This window comes from Sander lucioperca, chromosome 6 (assembly GCF_008315115.2).
Source record: "Sander lucioperca isolate FBNREF2018 chromosome 6, SLUC_FBN_1.2, whole genome shotgun sequence".
Lineage (NCBI taxonomy): Eukaryota > Metazoa > Chordata > Actinopteri > Perciformes > Percidae > Sander > Sander lucioperca.
This window is the reverse complement of record NC_050178.1, coordinates 10,353,024-10,373,363: the sequence shown is the minus strand read 5'-3', so window position 1 is coordinate 10,373,363 and position 20,340 is coordinate 10,353,024. Positions and strand designations below refer to the sequence as shown.

The following is a 20,340-nucleotide window of genomic DNA, read 5'->3' as shown; positions in this document are numbered from 1 at the left end:
GTGATGCAACAATATGTAAGCAGCATTTTACTGTTGTAGCTGAGGTGCAACTAGGTTTAACTATAGTCCAGTGGTTCCCAATCCTGGGTTTTCGTCACAGGATAAATTACTTGACCACTGACTAAGGGTTCCAGAGATGGTTAAGAGAGTTCTGCTAGAACATTTATTTATTTATTATTAGACTTTTTTGGTAATCTTTGCTATTTTGGTTAAATATTAGATAATTTCTACCTCTAATTTATTTATTTTAATAAAACAACCTGAGAAGTTTAGAGAGGAAATCACTTTTGGTTCAACTGCTTTGGTTGAAAGACTAAAGAACTATGGATCTAAGATTTAACAATACATTGTGTTTTATAAGCTTATCATATGGTTTAATGTAAACTCCTAGTCTTAAAGTAACTACAGCTGTCAGACAAATGTAGTGGAGTCAAAAGTACAATATTTGTCTCTGAAATGAATTAGAGGCATAAAGTAGCATCAAATGGAAATACTGAAGTAAAGTAAAGTAAAGTATTCAATTCTCTGCGGTAACATGACTTTATATAATACGTTTGATTATCAAGTTAATGTTTGGAAATGTTAGTAATGGAGGAAGAAAGAAAATTAATCATGTAGTCTGTGTGTGGACCAGAAGGTTTAAAATCTGTGTAGAGCAGACAGATGGGTGATACATGTCAGTGGTTTCAGCAGGAGCCACCTTTTCAGATTACAGAGAGACATTTGATTCAAAATTCATATACAAATATGCCTTAGTGGAGTTTCAAATAAATTCAGAATGCGTCTCATTTGCCTTGACATCCTTAAACACACAGAGAGGATTTTTTGATACCGAACAGCTTGTGCTCACTGTTTGAATTTCAAATCACTGAGATGCTGACTGGGCTGTGAATGTTCAGTAAAACTCTCAGTCTGCTGGGAGTGACGGGAGCAGACAGGGGCAGAGCCATCAGAAGTGCCTCAGATGCAGCAGAAAGATCCTCCAGATGGTTGAGGATCGAGGGCAGTATGCAGGAGAGCGTGAGTGATACTGGGACACAGACCAGGGCTTGATCAACTCTAGCAGGGTCACCTGGGCCATGCCGGATGTCTGAGGTTAAAAGCCCAGAAACACCCACAATAATCCCAGGATGCATCACTGATTATATTAGCCACTTTGTTCACCCTAGACAAGGTGTTTGCATGACAATTTTCTCGTCAAATTCTAAGTGTCCATGTAAACAGACATCTGGGACAGAAAAGCAATCCAATTTGAAGGTGTTAGAGTGAAAACTGCATTTCACATTAAAATGCTTTTGCCTATTGAAAAACTGACAGCAACGTCAAATGGTAGTTGTACAGTATGACAAAGGGAGTTTTTTCTAAACCACCAGCAAACCTAGGCAGGCTAAATCATGATATATTAAAGAGAAAACTTAACTGTACCAATGAAAACAGAAATAAACCAGGAAAATCATATTATTACTACTAGCCACGCTGACTTACACACATACCTTAACTTTAAAGACAGAAAATGTGTGATTTTGTAAATACTATCAGGACTTGGAGAGAGATTAGCAGTATTTCTATTAAGGTAATTATTCATGGAACGCTACGTACACATACAGTCTAGGCAGTTTGTATTGTCAAGACCTGACTCAAAGCCATAAGAATGCTTGGCCGTATAATATGTTATATTAAATCTAGGGCTGTCAATCGATTAAAAAATGTAATTGAATTAATTACGTACTCTGTGATTAATTAATCTAAATTAATTGCATACATAATTTTTGCCCGGTGCCTTAGCGGTGCCTGAACCGATACTTTTTAGGAAAGTAAAAAAAAAAAGAAGGGTACTAAACAACAGTCAGCGACATTAAATAACGGCTTGTTTATTGCTAGGCCATATGGTCAAAATTAAATGATTTAATAATAATGTAATAACTATAACAAATATTTCACTAGTAAATTGCTGTTTAATGAGAAAAACAACCACCAGATGGGAAAAGGGCATTTAACAACAACAACTTTGAATGCACCACGAGGCTGTAGGTTTCATTGAACGCACCGTCTGTGTTTTTCCGACAACGGCAGCTGCAGTCTGTTACATCCCGGTGTTGAATCCTCTACAGTGAAATACAGTCACACTTTACACCGTTCAGCGTTAGCTGTCAGCATTGTAACCATGTTTAATCCAGCTACTAGCTAGCAGTAGGCTAACGTTAGCTGCTGTTAAGTATAGTGTGAACTAGCTAGCGGTAGGCTAACGTTAGCTGCTGTTGAGTATAGTGTTAACTAGCGTCCCGTGCAGCGATGTTTCTGTTGCCTGTAACGTCTGTTTCAGAGCATCAGAGAGAAGTGCAAACATATCAGTGACACCGAAATGAGGCGCCGAAATCCGCGTTGCTATTCGGTCCGGTAGATACCGGTTGTTAAGGCACCGGTGCCATATTAGCACTGGATTTCGGTACCCAACCCTATTCAGGAAGAAGATTTGTATAAGTAAATGTTCCAATCAATGATCCAGGCAGCACATTCTTGTCTCCCTCCTTCATTTTACAGTCGAATAATGGCTAGAACGGCTCCGGGGCAAAATGGATTAATCTGCGTTATTTCTTTTAACGCGTTATTTTTTCTCAGATTAATTAATCGAAATTAACGCGTTATTTTGACAGCCCTAATTCAATCTTTTCATGTCTATGCCGATGACACACAACTTTATGTGTCTGTAAAATCAGGAACCATATGAAGAAATCAGGCATGAACATCGGACATTGTAACTTTATGTAAACTTAGCACAAAAGTAAGGAAATTTGTGTTTAGTAGATTATTTCTCTGTGGTAACAATGCTTTTTGGCAATAAATCTTATACCGTTGGAAAGCCTGTTTAGTTCCCTTTCAAATGGTGCCCCATTTGTAAGGAACATGCATTTGTGGGATGAGCAGCGGCGCTGAATATGTGGGTTGCACCCATGAAAGATTTGCCAAATCTTCTCTGCCAATGCCAAACAGCTTATTCTGCCATTGACTCTTTGGTGTTTGGTGGATTGGATGATTGAAGTTTGAAGAAACAAGACATATTGGCAATTTAACAATTTATTCATTTCACAAACAGGAGCCTCAGTAGCGTGTGGAAGAACCATACACAGCCACAACAGCCTGGCACCTCCTCCTCATGCTGGTCACCAGCCTGGTCACACACTGCTGTGGGATGGCATCCCATTCTTCAACCAGCATTTATCGCAAGTCAGCCAACGTGGTTGTGTTGGTCACTCTGGCACGAACAACACGCCCAAGCTAAACCCACAAGTGTTCAATGAGGTTGAGGTCAGGACTGCTGGCAGGCCATTCCATCCTCTCCACTCCCACATTCTGGAGGTAGTCTCTGATAAACCCCGGCCTGTGGGGGCGAGCGTTGTCATCTTTGAGGATAGAGTTCAGTCCCAGACTGTGGAGATATGGGATTGCCACTGGTTGCAGAATCCTCATCTCTATATCTCTCTGCATTGAGATTGCCTCCAATGATGACAAGCATGAGGGAGATGCCGCCCCACACCATCACACTGCCTCCACCAAAAGGTGTTACTCTATCGGTGCAGCAATCAGCATAGTGTTCTCGGCGTCTTCTCCACACTTTGACCCTACGATCCAACTGCCGTAGTCAGGCACCTGATTGGCAGCACCTGGGGGTACCAGAAGCTCAAAACAAGTGTCAATAGCAACAGCAAAATAACCGGTTTCACAATGGCAGAGAAGATTTGACAAATTTTTCATGGCCGCAACTGTGACGACCCCAATACTCATCCCACAAATGCATGTTCCTTACAAATGGGGCACCATTTGAAAGGGAACTAAACAGGCTTTCCAACGGTATAAGATTTATTGCCAAAAAGCATTGTTACCACAGAGAAATAATTAAAAACACAAATTTCCTTACTTTTTGTGCTAAGTTTATCTACGTATGATAGAAAATAAGGAAAAGCATAATAGGTTCCCTTGAAGACATTTTGATAATTCTCTGAAGTTTTACTCATTATCTTTTAATCAGTCTATGCTCCAACATACATTTGTGGGCTTTTGCACCCAAATGTACTTGCACTTAACCACAGATCTTGATACAAAACTCTGCTAACAGTCCCATGATATAGATTTAAAACTAAAGGAGACATATGTTGTTGTCAGGGTCCCAAAACTCTGAAACAGCTTTCTTGTTTGTCTTGCTACCATAGTGACTTCCTTTAAATAGAGTAAATAGTAAATTAACTTTTTAAAATTAATTTCTGCAATAATTGGACTTTCTGCCATGTCACTTTTAACCATTTAAACACTGTATTGTACCCATCATGTTTTGCTATATTAATGTCTAAGTCTTTTTTTGCTTTTGTTTGCAACACTGTTTTGAAAAAAAAGCTATACAAATAAAGGTTATTATCATCATTATTATTGAAGAATAGACAAAAATAATGGACGAAGCATTAGTGATGTTACCCATTGGTTTGTGGACACCGGACGGCCGTTTTAAATCTGAGAGTTGCCATTTTGACCGTCGCCATCTTGATATTTTGGATCCAGAAGTGACCATATATGGACAAGAGGGCAGAGCCGGGGAGGATGACGCAGCTAAGCCAGTGTCGTGTATGGTTTCAATGGCGTTGTGCGAAGCTAAACGCTACGGAGGAAAAGTCGGTGATTTTCAACTGTGACGCAATTATCAAGCAGAGTTTTGCTGGCGGATAAACGGGGACCTCCGGGCACTGCCGCCGTTCATCTGCACGTACGGCAGTACACAGACAGAGCTGGTCAACAGGACACAGACAACACGTCATCTGGCACCAGATCAGCCAATACCAAAATTTTCTACCAGTAGAAGGCAGTTGCTATGCATATTTATAACACAATAACGATGAAATGAGTGAAAATGAAAAAGTGGTTTGGGGGTTTAGTTACTCTTTAAAACTGATGGGCTCATTTTATGTTATTGTTTGAATTACAGACACAAAACCCTCAGAATTAAATTAAAAGGCCAATATTAACAGAGGGATTCTCCCAGACAAAATGTACTGAGATATATTCTTGTATTTTCTGTATTTCATTTCTTTCAACTTTATCAAGACGTACCCGTTGTTCCTGACAGGAGACAAAAGTCTGAAACCCTGGCGCAACTCCAAAGCCCAGCTGGTCTATGAACGGCGGCTCGTCCTGGGTGTGGATCTGAACTTTGATCCCTGCTTCAAACGACGTCTCGTCTGTTGACAAGAAGAGGTTAGGACATTTACAACAGGGATGATGATTTGTATGCACAGATTGGTCTGCATGATCTACCCAGCAGCAGTTGTTATTAATCAAATGAAGAAAAGCTTTGCAGCAGTGGAACATCTTCAGCCAATGAGTAAAAAACAAGCAGGGAAACAAAATCTAAAAAAAAAACATGACAAATTATAAACCATCATTAACGTGTAGTCTTATTTGAGCTGGAAAGAAGCTCTCCAAGAGAGTAATTCCTTATTCATTCGTTATATCTATGGACTTACAGGGATGACAATCACAATTAACAATAGCTGGAATGAGGAGTGAAAGGATAAAGAAGATGGACTACCTAAGTAGAGCAGTTGATGATGAATATGTGCCCCATAGGAGTCTTATTTACTGCGGGGGGAAATGTGAAAGTGAATGGATAAATTAATAAATAAATGATGATGACGATAAAAGGAAAATCAATACAGCTGACAGCTTCCTTGGATATAGCACTCTGCTGTTTAGATTTTAAATGAAGCAGATGGGCCTCTTTGATACTGAGATCAGGGGAACATCACAATTACATGGTGACTCAAACCTATACTTGCAAACATATTTCTATCATATTTGCAGAGACCTGGACCTGCTTATCATGGTGATGGCAGGCTGGATTCAAGAGATTTAGTTCCTTTGAGTGTTGGCTCGGGGATAAAGTAGGATGTCTGCTTCCTGCCGCCTTTCCTCCCTGCATTTCACTCTGTATCATCCTCTAAGTGCCAGACTTTCTCACTATTTTCAATTAAAGAGCTCAGGGATGTGGCTGGAATTCAACATGAGAGCTTCGACAAAGAGCGACAGACTTTAACTGTTACACATTGCTCTTCTGAGAATGGAAACAGAGCCATCTTCTGCTGCTGCCAAGACTAATGCTTAAAGGGCTTTGAGCAGCAAAATATACATCAGTAGTGCGCAAGCTCCTGCAAGCAAAAGCGCATGTCAATCTTTAAGTCATGGCCATCTGTCATCCTTGTACAATCGAATAATGAAATTTGGGTTGAACCTTGGAACAAAAAAGAAAAACTTGAAGAAAGTCAGGCTGCCTCAAAGTCATTTCACTGCCTGTGCTTTGTTGTGAAATAATTTTAGGTATACAACAATTACACAGAAAGTGTAGACAATTTAACCTGGAGACATAATGTACTGTTGCTATGGTTTTAACAAGAAAATCACAAGCTGATCAGTGAAAGACTAGAGATATATATTTTATCAGACCACATCATCACACCTGCACACCCACGTTTTCTTGGATTTCTCTTTGGTTGCCACTGTGGCCTCACAGTATGAAGGGTTTGAAATCGACGTTCCCAGCTGTGTTGCTTCTGTGAGGAGTTTGCATGTTCTCCTCGTGTCTGTCTGGGTTTCCTCTAAATGCTCCTGTTTCCTCTAACACTTCAAAGGCACATAAAAACTCTAAATTGCCTGTATGTGTGAAAGTAAGTCTCTATGTATTAGACTAACACTCTCATAAACTGGAGACCTGTCCTGGGAATAACCTTCCTCTCACATAATGCATGTTCAGATATGCTCCAGGCCCATGTTGAAGGAGATAAATGGGTATAAAAAATGGATGGATGGAATACTCCACTTCTTGTTTAGAACTGGGGCCTCATTTATCAACCGTGCATACTCACGTTTTTGTGCTTAAACGATGCATGCCCCTATTTCTACGCACAGAATCTCTTCATTAATTTTTTCTTCTTGTGCTTAAGACTATGTATACATTCTGGGAGTGTGAACAGGTGCATGAATTTTGGACAAAACAACATCAATAATATCTGATGTGATAGGATGTCGAATTCCTACTGACCCGATTGTTTTGTTACTTAATGATGACTCTAAATTATACCTGCTTGGGAGACAGAAGAAAATTTGGCTAGCCGGCTCAACTGCAACCAAAAAAATGATAGCTCAACGCTGGCCCCCCCACTCGCGTTGTATAAAACAGTGGTTGGCGTACTTCCTAGACATAGTTATGCTTGAGCTCTCTACAGCAAGGATTAACAAAGCCAAGTCATCGACTATAGACCTATGGAGAAACGCAGCAGCACAGGTATCGGTCCTGGTGACCTCAACACCACAAGAATTGGAAGAGAGCGACTAGGCAAGGTGTGATTTTTGTTTTCTTATATTTTGGTTTGTTTTGTTTTCCTCGAGACCGCAGGGTGGGGGGTGGGTGAGGGTTTTGGTTGAAATCGATCATAAAAAAAGGAAAAAAGAATATGAATACATTTAGAACCACTTCTGACCAGGAAAACCAACAAACCCTTAGTGGTACACACTAATTAAAGACACTCAAACCTAAACTCAACCATGTCATAATGGATGGGTTGTAAACAATCGTTCCTAAAGACATTTCTATTTAAAAAAAAAAGTAATCTCTTGTTTCAGAGGGAAATTATGCCTTTATTAGCTCTATTTCCACTGGTTTCTCTAGTACTTTATCACTGAGCACCTCCGAAGTTATATAAGACAGAGGATCTGTTAATGACATTCATACGTTAAAAAAACTTAATCGGTAATACATTTTGGTACCGTCGATTTTAAATGTTTAACTAAGACAGATATATTTTCTGTTATGCTGAAACTGTTAAAAAGTGCACTATTTAAAAAGCAAATTAAGAGCAAATTTGTAATCTATGACCTACACTGAAGTATTACTCTGTCCAATGTCCTTTGTCAATCAGCTGTCCCAATACTATATGTTTATTCATTTATCTTTGGACACCCACTTGTGGAGATGTCAAATAAGACAGTTTGGTTTTGCCTACTTAATGTTTTAGCAATGTAATGAGAGGTTAGTAACGACAGGTGCAACCTCAACGAATCGAGTAGCCACGTCCCTCGCGTCACTGCATTTGCTCGTAATAAGCACTTGTAACCACTTAAGTGTGTAAATAGAACACTAGGAAGCTAAAACAACACTAGCAATACCCATTAAATGAGACTTATGTTTCTTGTTTGCTACTTTTGACCACAACAAGTAACTCTACATGAAAGACTTTCAGAAGGGAAGTGTTGACCATATTTGGGATTCTGGGGGTGTTTCTGTATGCAAATGAACCTGCACATGAACCAACAGTACATTATGTCTCCATGGTTGAATAGGTTAGATTCATCATTGGTCATTGTGTAAAGTTGTGCGTGTACATATTTGATGGATACCAATTTTCTTGTACTTACAGACAGTTCCAACGCACATATTCAGAACATGCACGTTATGATAAATGAGGCCCCAGGTGTTCGAACTAGCACATTATGCATTGCACGGCATCGAGCCAGATTAAACAAACAGGTACTAAATTATGTTAAAATTAAACTAATCGATAGCCAATCTGCATCTTTTTGACATTAATGACAAAACCTGCAAAAAAATTAAAGTGAATAAAGTATATGACTGTGTATGTACTGTAGTTACTGCATACTTTAATCATTTAATAATCTTAAATACAGAGCATTATATATTAATATCTTTAAATTATTTAGGCTTGGAGTAGATGCAGCGTTATATTTAAATATTACAGTCACAGCATTGCGCTTCATGTTTAATGCTGATCATGTGCAGAGTGTTTCTGTGACCACACTGAGCTGTCTCTTTACATTCAGTGCCCAATATAAAATATTGATCCAAACACACAGCAGCATATGCAGCTGCATTAAAATCAAAGTTTCAGGGCCCCCAAGGAGACTGAACTGTGTTGATGAAGGGTCAACCCTGAATGGAAGAGGCTGTAGCCGCCATTGATTTTATATCTGGCAAATTGTTGTGCTCTTGCTTGATTCATGTGGACCTGAAGCCTGAATGACAAGTGATACAATTGTATTACAATAAAATTGAAATGAAATCTTCTGATCAATATCCATCTGTCTTTATACACATTAGTGGATAACATCCCGTGGACACAGCGGGTGCATTTAAAATTATCAGGGCGTGTATTGTTCAGGATCATCCCTCCTAATTAATGAAAGTGAAGAGAATATTTAAGAGAATTTAATATTTCAGGTGCATTCTGAGCATACAATTGCTAGAGGTAAAACAAATCTTAAACCTATTTGGTCTATAATATGCACAATCCTCTTTTTTTTTAACTCTTTTTAAGTCCTTGCTTAAGGGCAAACATAAACACCTATGTTTTGGTTTTAACTGAGGACTTCAGAACTGGAAATGGGATGTTTCATGCGGTGTAACCACCAGGTAAACTTACCAGTCTCTCCCCATACAGGCAAGTATTCATCCTGCTGGATATCCAACATCAGTTCCAGGCCGTTGCCCATCCCACCCTTCATCGTCAGCATGAGGGGTCGTCCATCTTGGCCTGAATTAAAGGTGTAGCACTTCCCATAGCGTGTGAATATCTGAAATACACACAGAGACAAATGCGGGGATTTTAGTGATACATGATCACAACTAGATGACAGGAGAGAAAGGCATCATTTAGGCTGCATCTCCGTTTGCAGCTGTATGAGTTAAACTGTTAAAAAGTGGAGATAAATGTAGTGCAGAGCAGGGGACAGAGGCAGCTAAAAAGCAGCTACAGTAACCTGTTCTTGTTAAGCTGTCAGCCGCAGACCTCAGAGGTGTTAGTGCTGAGATGCTGTTGACAAACTGAGCCCTCACCCCTCTCAGTGCTGCATGGTACAGTATGTGCTTGAGTGAATATGACATGACTTTTATATCAGAGTGGGATATCCTCACACACGACTGCTGGCATCAAAGTAAATCTAGCAAAAAGTGACTGAAGTTCTTCTGAGAACTTCACATACAGACTGTTAACAATTAAGAGAATGCAAAGATTTCTGTTTTTAAATAAGGAGCGATGATTATCGTTAGAGCTAAAACATTGACTGATCAACAAGTCAGATGACAGAAAATTGAACAGCAACTACTATCACATTTCTTGCATTTCGTTGTCATATATGACTGAATATTTTGGAGTTTTAGACTGTAAAACAAGAAAACTTAAAAATATCACCTTGGGCTGTGTGAAATTAAAATAGGAACCGGTTTACTATTTTTTTGACATTGGCAGATCAATCGATTATGTAAAGATGTTTTGTTGCAGCCCAAATCAAATCAAAAATCTAGGGCTGTCACGTATAATTACTTACATGACTGGTCAATCTGACAATGCTTATTATTATTATTATTAAGACTAAGTCTTGCCAAATACTATGTGTATACCTGCCCTCAGAATACATGCCCCGAGAGTGTTCTGTCTAATTAATGGATTAGGCATATACTGCACAGTGGTACTGGAGAGCTACTAAAGAGTGCAGCAGAAAACTGTGATCTATTGGCAAAGCCATGATTGCCAGTGAACTAATGGATGTCTAATCGAATCCTAGACATTAGGAATTGGAAAGCCATGGCCAGGATCCAAAATAAATCGTTTCCTTTACTTTGTTGTCAAGCCACATTATTAGGAGCCCTGTATCAAAGCATCCTAGCTCACAATTAACTTATTATTAACCTTCAACATTTTGACATTCACATGAGGAAATGGTAAAAGGAAGTGGAGGAGGGGTTCGTAGAGAAGAAATGACAATAGCAGCGGAAAAGTAATAACTGAAATACTGTAAGTCTCCTCCTATTCGTCCTCTACTTTGTCTAAATATTGTACACACAACATACAATAGAGATAAGGCTTCATTGTGAGATAGCGGTACAAAGAACTTCATCAAAACACAGATAGCTTGCACAAAAGGCTTCTTTTTTTTTTTTAGCTGAGACTGCCTAAAAATGTTGCTTTACTGTATTTCTTGTGAATGCATTGTGAGGACCTTGGGAACACATAGGGAGGTGTTGATGGTGACTTATGAGTCAGACATTAGCACTTCATGACAAATTACTCAAATGTCACAAACACCAGATGCACGGAGCAGAAAAAAAAAAAAAATCACAGCCATGTCTCACAAAGGAAAAGTTAGCATAATGTGAATCCTGTTCAGTGAAGCGTGCAGGAAAGAATGGAGTGGGAATCACGATGAATTGCCTCCCAGGGTGCGGTTATATGGGAGCTTTTAAGACACAAAGTGATGAAATGTAATAAAAGGCTTTCTGATATTTGGACACAATATGAGATCGAGATGTGACCTTTTCAGTAGGTTAAGTGGCAAAACCGGGTAAAAAACAGTCTGCAACATCCGCCTATGTGCAGTGACTCCAGCGGAGGATACAAACATCAATAAAAATGCCCCTGAATCCATCTTAGCCCTGGAGTCGTCTCTGACCATAATCAGATCTCTTTGGAATATAAGACAGGGGAAATCTTACAATATCAAGGCACCACTTGCATCAGCTTCACAAAATATCTCAATCTGATGATAAGAATGTGCAAAACCTGCAGAGAAAAAACATCTCAGCCAAACAAGCCACATGTTACTTAAAAATCTTAATCCAACCAATTTGTTAAGACAATTTCTTTCCATGGTTCTAGCCGTTTACAATGACTACAGGAGACAAGTTTAAACATTCAGAGCCTCTTTGCTGCTCACACTGAAAACAGAAAAGCATTTGGCAGACACGCATCAAGAAAACAGTGATAAGATTGTAAGTGATTGTGTGGAAGTGTGCGTTCTCAGCAAGTTCCCGAGCATGCACACACATTTGTACGAGAATATGAATGAGCATGCTCCCTTGGAGTGTGTATAGGCTACAGTACTTTTGTTCACGTGTACAGCCGCCCCTTGCTTGCCATCTATGTGTATGGGTTGATAATGTGGTGACTGACTACAGGGAGGCCTGTAGTCAGAGTTGCTGTGGTAACCAGGATATTGTGCTGGCTGCATTATGTGAAGAGAAGCGGCAGTGGGTGCCGGTGGTGACCTTGGGGAGTCAGGATCTTCATTGTGTTCTGCAACTTTGAGGTTTACACTCAGTCTCTCAACATGTTTCTTTATGTCTGTCAATCGAACAGCCTCTCTATCTTATTCAATGTTGTAGCTGGTGCAGCATAAAATTCCCCCAATAATATATCCTAACAATTCAGCAGGAGCTATTTTGGAAAAGTGCAACCTTTACCGGAGGCAGAAACCTCATCATCGCAAAAAAACAAAAGAAAAACTCTAAATTAATAAATTCTTTATTAAGTGGAGCAATCAGGGCCATATTAAATGGCTCTACACACTCAGTGAAACATTTCCGACTTGTTGGTATTAACCTCGTTCCTCAAAATAGCGTTGGGGGTGAGCAAATGTTTGTGATGCCTAAGCAGCATTTCTGAGGAAATACATTTTTGGTTCTCCTACTGCTCCACACAGAGCCTACATTGCATTAAAAATGAGAATGACTGTTATCTTCTGAACTTGTAAACACAGGAATGAAATATTTAAACCGATCCCACCTATGGGGAAAAACACTGAGAGAGACATCACCCTCTCTCGTTCTTGCAGGGTGTAGAAATGTCACCGGCTCTCTCTTCGATAAATAATTCACAGAGAGACAGCCTGAGACTGTTGAGGTGGCCCTCGGCTATCCTTCACATGACAATGTGACAAGGATGAACAAGCTGTTCCCTAAAGTTGCCAGGGAACCACTTTCCCTCTCCATTGATTTCAAAATCAGCACTGAGCACAAAGGTGCAATGTGTTGTGACAGCTACAAACACAGACACCTAAGAAAGATTGTCTGGGTTGTACTTGGCACTGAATCAACTGAGCTAAAAATAGGATTTGCTTATGTTCTCACTGTGTTATATGTAATTAATAGATAATGAAGTGTGGCAATTTACTGTTGTGGGGTATCCACTTTCTGTCAGTGTACTTCATCCATATGGGAAGGGAGTGTTCACATCGTACACTGTAATACATTCCAATACAACAACCACAAACAAAAAATAAAGCACAGATTTGAACGTCTATATAATAGGAGGTTATTCTGTCCACCTGTTACTACACTTTCTGACTAGAGCAGAAAGTTGAATATTTAAGTGGAGAGAGCTGAAAGCTTACTGTGAGTTTCTCAGTCAAAAAGAGTCAAAGGAGTCACACCTGTTAAATAAAATGTGCATGGGTGCACTGCTTTATGGACTTACAATGATGATGCTGTTGGTAGATATAATAGAATTAGTGGAATTGTTCCTTTAAGATTATGAAATATTTTTATGTGCAATGTGAAAGTGGTCACCCGTGGCGATGAACCCACAAAGAATCAATTAACCCTATAGTTCTCAGTTCTACAGAGTTATTTTTATTGTCTTTTAGGTCATTGTTTTGGTTTTAGAGCCTTCAACTTTATGGTTATAGTTCACTCTCACCGCTCTCATCAGCATCGTTTTCGGACAGAGCAGGCAGATGTTTTCAGTAAAAAAGAATCTGATAAACCCACTGCACACTACCTGCCCAGTACCAAACAATAGACTGACAAAGGTAGCGACTATAGCTGGTGAACATAGCAGAGCATTTAGCAGCTAAAGAGCCACATATTTCCCTCAAGAGAAAACTGAGCTAAAAGAAGAGTAAATATTGCACATAGCTTGATGAGGTGGTCAGAGAAACAAAAACATGACTTCAAATGAACACTATTGTTATTCTGTGTCTGCTGGATGTGTAATAGGCAACTGTTTGCTAATAAGTTCCCCTGCCAACTTCATAAGGTGATAATATGTAAATGTTGTGTTTGAAGCTTGTAGTGCTGCCCCCAACTGGACAAAACATTAATTAATGCAAGTTTAAGCAACTTTGCAAATTCTCAAGTCTAGAGGAAGCTACCAACACCACATATTCACGGTTACTGTTTAAAACGGTTGAAACTTCTCAGATTACACCTTATTGCAGCCATTCTGTAAACATTAAACATACTGCAGCTTTGAGTGTCTGGTCAGTTATTTATATTTTTTAACAAGGCTAACTCAAAGTTTTTCTCTTATCATTTCATCCCCAAATCTACAAAGAAAAGCATCACTGATTGTCCAGAAGGGGAATATAGAGTATAAAAACACCTTCAGTTAGACTTTCCTGTAAGATTTAGGAGCGGGAAGCTGTCAATCAATAGGGTGCACAGGGGGGACTGAGGCTGATTGCACATCTCGGATGGATTTTGTAACTGAAATCAATGTTTGAGTGACGAGAGGCCTGCATGAGGAGAATTAAGCATGTTGTTAAAGCACAGATAAAGAAGGATGGAGCAGCTGCATGGAGGGAAGGATGGGTTGATGATGCCAGTGGACCAAAATTATAGAGTTTCAAGAGAGACCCAGCAACATGGGGTCTTCCTGCACAAACGTCAATACATCCTAAAACCTATTGTATGCAGACAGGCTCGCCTTCCTCGGTCACACCTCACATCTCAAGTGGGACTGATTCTATTGGTCTGACTCATGCCGACAGCTCGCGGTGGCCGCCCTGGAGCCAAGCAGGGCATCATCGATTATCCATGCACAAGCACATATCTCCAAAACTCAGAGCTCGGCATTATGCTTATCTCTGAAATAGGTTGCTGTTGCTTGGTCATCCTTGCACAGCATGACACATTCCTAAAGATGTTGGTAGGAAGACGTGTGTTTGACTGTGATAACTTGTTTTGTGGTTCCAGATGCATTATACATTTGTGAATATAGAAGAAGAAGCATCTGCTTGATGGATTATAGACTAAGGGCCGCCATCGAGGCAAGCAGTTTCAAATTATAAATTTCCCTCAAAACATGAAATAACCCTCAGTCATCAAGCCTGCTGAAAACAGCAAAAACAGATTCCCCAACATCAAACTGTGTATCAAACACTAGAAGAAAACCTACTTTAACTGAAAACAAATTTGGGTAATGAGGTGGGAAAGAGAGAGGAACGCTGACTTTCACATTGTTCACGCGATGATGGAGTGTAGAGGGCAGCACTAACTGTTTTCCATCACAGTGTCGGGGAGAGTTGTAAAGCCTTGCTAAATGAATCAAAAGTCTTCATTAGGGGCATATTGGTCTCTTGCGAGCATAGGCTTATACACACATTGATCCAGCAGTGATGGACGACAGGAGAGGGACCCGTTCAGACCATATGGCGAATGCAGAAGACCGCATCTCCAATGACATTATGCAACTTTTGATATTGTTTGTTTTGGAATTAACAATTACAACTTTACAGAAGGTTTATGTATGTGGGGTAAAACAGTGAGACAGAATGAGAGGGGGACTAAATGAGAGATAGAGAGACAAGAACAAAGAACAGATGCTTATGAAAAAAATGCCATCCTAATCACTTTTAAAATGCAAGTTAATCAGTCAATTAAGGAGAACAACAGGAATACTGCAGCAATATCATAAAGATATATTGTGAGCTGAAATCCAATTATGTAAGATACATCTCTGTACTCAATAAGTGCAACATAGCATAATATTATTATTAATTATAGGGGCATTTACATGGCGCGTGCTAAAGAGGTAAAAAGAGAGAGTTAGCCTAATTGAACTATTGAGGAGCATTGCCAAGCAACGGTGGATAGGAATGCGCATTGTGTACACGGCCTGGTGACTTCATGTGTTCAAAGCAAATTTATTACGTAGCCAGTTGATATCTATCCGTGCAACACATACAAAATACTGACAGGCATTTACTAACAGTTCACCTACTGACTCATACCAGAAAATGAAAAAGAGGCATCAACCTGTGGGGGGGGGGGCGACTAAGAATTGAACTTTGGCGACACACTCACGGTGCTGAAATCACGCGGCCCGCAGAGCTTTCCCTGGTAGCGACAGTACAACAGCATCTCCTCCAGCTGGTGTCCCAGCCGGTCCAGCAGCTGCCTCATGGACGGCTGGGACTCCAGCGGAGGAGGAAGAAAGTGGTTGAAGTCCAACATACGAGACAGCGGGGACCAGGGCGGCTCGCCCCCCGCGCCCCCTCCACCATCTCCCAGATGTGTGAGCGCCTCTCTCGCAGCGGGGGAGACCTGCCAGTTCCTCCCAAAGAGTCCCAGCCACCTCCCCGCGCTGAATATGTCCGTCTTCTTCATGCGCCGCGGCAGCAGGAGGTTCTGGTTACAGATGGTGACGGCGGGGAAAACGAGTCGCTTGGCGTACCCCATGTGCGTCTTGCTGTACACTGGCGAAGAGAGCAGGTACCGCACTCTGTTTGAGGACCAGGTGAAGAGCAGAGCCAAGGCTGCCAGGAAAGCCAGCAGCCACGCAACTCTCCGGGGGTAGGAGCCGCTGAGGAAGATGTGCCTCAAGCCATGCAAGGTGGTCTGTTTCAAGAAGAGCTTCCCGGCTTCGGTGAAGGAGCCCGGTCTCGGTTTCGATCCGGATGAGTCGCACTGACACATTCTGGAGGAAGGCTTGTGCGCGCTTTCAACATCGGTCCGGTTGTGGGCACAGTGCGCCTAAACTCGCCTCTGCGCTCTCAGATGGCTGCTGCTTGTCAGAGACTTTGGAGAGGGGGAGAGAGAGAGAGAGAGAGAGAGAGAGAGAGAGACGTCCTCCAAGCAGCAGCTTGTGCGCCTGGCTTGTGGCGGTGATGGGAGAGTATTTTGTTAGTCGCACAGCGCTCCCCGAGCGTGTTCGGGGGGTGGGGTGGGTGGGTTAGTAGCTGATTTAGTACTGTGCAGCAACAGGAGTCCTGGGGATTATTTCATCAAAATTAGCCTACAAGCAGTCAGTCTCTGAAAATCTAAAGAAATGCTCCAGAGACAATGGATTTAGTTAAAATCACTCACACACACATACACACACACACACACACACACACACACACACACACACACACACACACACAGGGGCGTCGGGGGAAAAAGGGGACTGAGTACCCAGGGACCTCATGTGGCCCTCTAGCAAAAAGATGCAAAAGTGAATAGCTGTGAATGCGGGGAGGCGCCCCTGCACACACACACACACACACACACACACACACACACGCACGCACGCACGCACGTCTTTTTGCAACTTTCTCTCTCTTTCTCTCTCTCATCCTCAGTGCTGTTTGCTGAATGAAATCATTGGCCTCAGTAGCTACAGAACATTTGTCTTCCTTTTCAAGCCCGTCTCACACACACACACACACACACACACACACACACACACACACACACACACACACACACACACACACACACACACAGTTATCCCTCCTGGCTCACAATTTGTATTCTTCCTCAAAATTGAACACTGCATCATAGAGGGCAATGCTGTAGAGACAGGAGTCTATTTCATTACTGTTCCACCAGTTGAATTTTAAATATTACAGTACAGTACAGGTTTGACCGCATCATTGACCAAGCGTATTGCGAACCCCATCTCTCTCTCTCTCTCTGGGGGTGGGGGGGCACAGTGTTCCAATCCAGAGTGAAAGCTGGACAACATGCAGACCTGACTCTCTGTCCCTAATTTTGGGCATGGAGTGTATGTGTGTGTGTGTCTGTAGTTTACTGTTTAACTGAAGGAAAAGAGGTGAGAAGGAACATGTGTAAATGAGAGGAGTAAGAGAGCACGAATGAGGTCTACTTAGTGAATCCATTTTTCAAGTCTTGTCTTTTTCTCACCTAAAGAAGAAATCTGGTTTCTAACACTTGGGTAATTGCTGAGATTTGAGACTGGGAACATGGCGACTACAAAAGACCATCAGAGTCAGACAGGTTGTAAAAAAGCAAACAATGTAGCCAGATTATTTGAACCACTTTATTTTTTTAGCTAAAACAGAAACTGACCACACACAACATGTAAGAATCCCTCAATAATCCCAACTTTGCAGTCACAAATCAGGAGTCAATGGTACAAGCAGGTATATAGAATACACTGTGTGAGTGTATTGTCTCATTAGCGACCAAGCTAACGAGACAATAAGCGAACGGTCAGGAGTGTTATATTTTCCCTCTTCAATAACTTTATTGAAGAAAATGGTGTACAGTGATTAATACAGTGATACACACACACACACACACACACACACACACACACATGTCCACAGCGCAGCAGGGAGAGGCGGGGTCTGTTCCGAGTATAATAAAGCCCCGTCTGTGTTGAGCAAAACATTACGTGAATTACTACGAGAATGGACGTGCATTTAATATAGGAAAAGTGCACAAGTATTAGCATCATTTGTTGTTGTTGTATGTGGCGCTGAGGTCTAGTGACGATGCTATAAAGACCGTTGCTGTGCTTGCGTCGCTCCCTTACCCCTCCTACCAGTCCCTATGGCCACTTGGCCAGTGGGAATGCAAACGGGAAAAAAGATTTTGGGGGAGAGTAGTTCTTAGAACTGCTTAGAAGTGTACTTTTCCTCTAAAAAGTACAAGTACTATCCGATCGGAAAGCACCTATGGTCGCAGACTCGACGGGGCGGAGTCACGTGACTACACACGCAGCGGCCGTAATATGTTTTAAGGGGAAAGTACATTAAAGTGCCCATATTATGAAAAAATCACTTTTTCTGGGATTTGGGGTGTTCTTTTGTGTCTCTGGTGCTTCCACAAACATACAAACTTTGAAAAAAATCCATCCATGCTGTTTAGAGTGAGATACGGTTTCTGAATGTGTCCTGCCTTCAGTCTCTGGGTGAGCTGTTAAAAATCGGCACGGCTTGTGACATCACAAGCCGAAACGAGCAGGCTAACCGCAACCATTAGCTCGTAGCGTTAGCATGCTAACGCTAATGCTAGCATGCTAATGCTAGCATGCTACCTCGTTCTCAATAGCAAAGCACTGCTACAACACACACAAGTTCACCATAATCTACAAAAGAACTACTTACATGTGCGCCCTCATTTAGAAGTCTCCCAGCTAATCCTGCCTTGTAACTGACCGAAGTTGTAGAAACAGCCTTTCTTTTACTGTCTATGGAGCTAGCTAGCTGACATGATCTACATCTGAGCTACTGAGCATGTGCAAGTGCAATCAAAGATAGTACAGAAGAAGAAAAGCGGTCTCACTCTGTAGCTAAAACAGAGACCAGCTGAAAAGAGGATCTGCAGCAGTGAGAGAGAGAGCGGTGCAGTACAACAAAAATATGGTGTTTTTTGAAAATTAAACCATGTAAACCTATTCTGGTACAACCTTAAAATACAATTATGAACCTGAAAATGAGCATAATATGGCTGCTTTAACACACAGTGGGTGGCCGCGGAAATATTAATAGGATTAAAAGACCGAAATAACCGACTTGGTAAAATTACGTCGGTTATAGGCTCTGAATTTCGGTTACGATTATTTTTCGATTAATCATCCAGCCCTAATCTGTATTCCTGAAATCTCTTCACTTTGAGCATCCCAATACTTTGCTGAAGCTGTAGACATGTTTTTGTGTGGATAAAGTTAAAAAAAGACTCTAATATCACAGTTTAAAAAAAGAGTTTGTGCTCAAGACTGGATAAAGCGAAATAAAATTGCTGTGGATGATAAGGAGAAGAGGACATCTTGTTGCTTTGAGGAAGATAATTCAAAAACATTAAGTCATATTGCTTAAATGAGTACATTGTCTGAAAAAAGACGCATACATTGTGTATGAAAAGTAAATATTGTGGGCATGAGAGCAAGTTATACAGTCCCTCCAGGATTTCGCGGCCTTTTTTTAAGATTGTTGCGGCCCAAAAGACCTGATTTTGCGGGAGCTTTTGTAAAAAAATACAATAAAAGTTGCGATGTCTTTTGTATGTTTGTCACAATTAAGTTGCGGGAGATGGAGAAAGTTGCAAAAAAGTTGTGATTTTTTTTTTTTTTGTATAGTTCTTTAAAAATAAAAAGGAAACTTGTTTTGGGGAGAATAAAACTACTCTAGGCTGAGTTTTCTTAATAACCTTACCAAAAAGGCTCAGGATGCTGCAAATGTTGGTATAATATGAATGGATGGATTTAAGATTTTAGACAAAAAATAATTTATTGAATGAATCAAATTTGAACATATGTGTCAGTGGCTTGTTGATCTTTACATTGTTAGTTAATTTCCTATCCTGGCCTGGGACACATTCATACGGTTTTATAAAGTAACGTTACTTATTGGACTTTAACTTATCATTACACTTACGAGCGTAGCTGTCCTCAATTTAGGTCATCCTGTATGTCTCATCTCTGGTTTTTCCTGCATTCACTGTGTGTGATTGTGTGTGTTTGTGTGTGTGTGTCAGTCGCGGGGGTGAACTGAGCAGCCCCG

At 40.9% G+C, this 20,340-nt stretch overlaps 1 protein-coding gene across 3 annotated transcripts in view; it reads right to left on the bottom strand.

Moving 5' to 3' along the window:
* The window catches only part of asic1b (acid-sensing (proton-gated) ion channel 1b), a 195,301-nt gene that overhangs the window by 18,506 nt on the left and 156,455 nt on the right, over nt 1-20,340 (bottom strand). For 2 of the 3 annotated variants that reach the window (XM_031301827.2, XM_031301825.2), the window contains 2 exons: nt 9,477-9,627; nt 5,098-5,225 (listed from right to left, as the gene is read on the bottom strand). In XM_031301827.2, the coding sequence (XP_031157687.1) occupies nt 5,098-5,225; nt 9,477-9,627 (279 nt within the window). Of the gene's footprint in view, nt 1-5,097; nt 5,226-9,476; nt 9,628-15,913; nt 16,666-20,340 lie in introns of those variants that run through there. The other variant, XM_031301826.2, reaches the window with a different exon arrangement.